The sequence below is a fragment of the Eurypyga helias genome, unplaced genomic scaffold, assembly GCF_000690775.1.
Source record: "Eurypyga helias isolate BGI_N326 unplaced genomic scaffold, ASM69077v1 scaffold13776, whole genome shotgun sequence".
NCBI lineage: Eukaryota > Metazoa > Chordata > Aves > Eurypygiformes > Eurypygidae > Eurypyga > Eurypyga helias.
Genome location: NW_010254842.1, coordinates 25,203 through 28,052, shown reverse-complemented (window position 1 = coordinate 28,052; position 2,850 = coordinate 25,203). Strand labels below are relative to the sequence as shown.

At 46.2% G+C, this 2,850-nt stretch overlaps 1 protein-coding gene across 1 annotated transcript in view; it reads right to left on the bottom strand.

Moving 5' to 3' along the window:
* Nucleotides 1-386: 386 nt before the first annotated feature.
* Nucleotides 387-2,850, bottom strand: part of PAPSS1 (3'-phosphoadenosine 5'-phosphosulfate synthase 1) — a 26,930-nt gene continuing 24,466 nt past the window's right edge. Inside the window, exon 10 of the mRNA XM_010153155.1 lies at nucleotides 387-620. Within this exon, the coding sequence (XP_010151457.1) occupies nucleotides 387-620 (234 nt within the window). The remainder of the gene's footprint in view (nucleotides 621-2,850) is intronic.

Sequence of the window (2,850 nt, the reverse complement as noted above, 5' to 3'; positions counted from 1 at the left end):
TCCTCCCCGCCGCACTCTCTCAACGGTTCTCTTCCATACCCGAGAAGCATATTTAGAAAGATAAACCAGCAGAAAGCTAATCTTACCATGACAGTAAATAGTAACACTTTGCTATGGATTTAGCCACCTGTGCCACCATGTTCCAGAATTAAGGAAACTCCAGTACCTGGGAGGAAGCTTCCCGTGGCAGCTAAAGTTGGATCAGGTTTGTTATGCTGTAAAACCACAGCCAAATCATGCTCAAGTCAAGCTGCACTTGTGATCTAAAACCACATCTAAACACTGCCATCTTTGAGCAATATGAATTTAATTAAACCCTATTTTTTCACGAGGCTAGGGAGTAAAAGGCAGCTATCGCTCAGAAAGTCTTAAAATGAAAATACAACTTACTGATCAGAGTCGTAATAATCCATGCACTTCTTTTTCTTATTATAAGCTGCAACTCGGAAGGGCACGATTTCCAGCGCGCGGAGGCCTGGAGCCATCGTCAGCACTTTGGCACCGTGGGTTGGTTCATACAGGTCCTTCCCAGTGTCAGGGTGCGGCATCCCTGCCGGATCTCGTCCCACAATGTAGAAGTTAGCTCCCGCAACCATCCGGGATCTGCAGTGCCACTGAACCTACAACAGAGAGAGGGAAAACCAGTTAACGGAAGAAAAAGGTCCAAACGTGACCCTTAAAATGTGGATGTACTGTACAATTACCACTTTTTCCCTAATTGGACATGATTTTTAGTATGGAGGCAGAATAACAGAAAGACTCAATTCTGTGAATCATCACCAAACTTACAGCTGAGAAATACCACTCCCCTGTTTCAGCTGCACACCAGGATGCTTGAAACGTCACTCCAGCAAAATAATTGGAATAGTCTGATCAGGGCAGGAAGCACGGAGCTCATCCATTTCTTCGCTCAGTTCTTCCCCATGCTGTCGTCTCCCTTCCAAAGGAAAGGGAAGTGGGAGGGAAAAAACCCCACAAATCATAGGACAGAAGTTGCAGCCAGTGTCTTGTAGTAAATGGACAATGTGATGGATGAATTTTCCTTCTACTACAAAATACCCTGCATCTGCCCAGTGCAAATCTTCACACAAAGCAAAATCAGAGTGTTTTGTATTTTAGTCACCGTGCACGCTGCTCCACATTAATAAACTTGAGACAAGAAGCTCAAAAGTGCTTTCTCCAAGCAGTAACTGCCAGTTCTACATCAGTTCTGTAACCAACCCTCAGAGAAACCCCTCACAGAGGGAGTTCTGCAGAGTTCCGTAAATCAGTGCTCCGGTACGGAAATTAGGAACCACTCACGAGTGTACCACTGGTACCAGTTTCCACCTTGGCCACAGCCAGACCTCACACAGGTCGGATTCCACCGCTGTTCAAGCACACAGGGTGCTCTGCAAGCGTCTGGACGCTGACAAACGCTCAGATCACCAGCAGAGCTACGCTCCCAGCAGAGAGCAGGCCGTGCACACGGCAGTCCAGCACACACAGCAGCTAGCAGCGTGTCTTCTGAAACGGCCCTGGCCTAGCTAAGGAACTTAAGTTTCATGTTGTTTGGGTGACGGCAAGGAAGAATGCCATTTTGAATGAGGGAAGCTATTTGACTACGACAATTCAGAACAATGTAAACCACATGTTTGAGGCACAGAATCAGCAGCTCTTGTCCTATTTCTATGCATCCATACTGCTTCAGATCGTATTTACTTACCCAAGCAGGTGAATTTATTGCATTTCGATACAGAATCTGCCCTTACAGAACTGTTCGTTTTCTTCCAAGGTAATTATGAGGAACGTTAAAAACACATAAATGCTTATGAAACACATCCCCTGAAATCTTTACAGACTGGAGGGCCACATCCATCCTGTGGATAACCACACCAACAGCTGCTCATTGTTCTGTAAAGCACATGGGCTACGCTAACAAATCTGGTATCAATGTCTTGAATGACCTATGGAAAACGACTAAAGGGAGACTCTTATTCCTTGGCTACAAACACTATTGTCAGGCTGTGCTCTGAGGTCACTGGAAATGCCATACAGGTGAGGAGAAAAGTCTTACTCTGTCCAGAATCAGGGTTGTGGATTTTGTTCCTCCTCACCTGCTCACGGATACACGAGTGAACTAGATTGCTGTTACTCTCACAGAAGCGCTGTGGGAACAGTGCAAGATTCCCAACAGTAACACACTCACGGGCCTCAACTGGAGCTGGGCTACAGTTTTTTCCCTGGTCTGCAAGGCAGTGCAAGCTCTGTTTGATCAACCCACCAGAAAATAGGCAACTCTTGTTCAGTTCAATTCCACTGGTGAGATCTCCCATCTCTCAAAAAGCTACCACAAAGTTAACCCCTTGAGCCTGGTCACAAATTGAACCTCCTGTGACTGAGCGGGGGGGAGTAACGAGATGGAGAACCAATACCCCTACAGGAACTGCCCTCAAAGGAGAGTATTCCTTCTCTCTGCTGCTTCCCACAAGCCTCCAGGGATTCCAACCCAAGACCTGGGTTCTAAATAAAGCGATTCCAAAGAATTATTTCATACAAAGCCTTGAAACAATTCTCTCTGCATTAAGTTTGCCAACTCATAAACAAAGCCTTTTTTTTTCCCCCCTAATTTGTGTTCAGCCCTCCAACATACAAAATTTTCCTTAACAGTCACAAAACCTGAGTATCTTAACATTCAGGACAACTATCTGGTGTGAAGAGAAGGCTCCAGGGAGACCTTAGAGCCCCTTTCAGTGCCTGGGGGGCTACAAGGAAGCTGGGGGGAACTTTTTCCAAGGGCAGGGATTGACAGGACAAGGGGTAACGGGTTTAAATGGAAAGAGGGCGATGGAGATGTGAGACCAGGAAGGA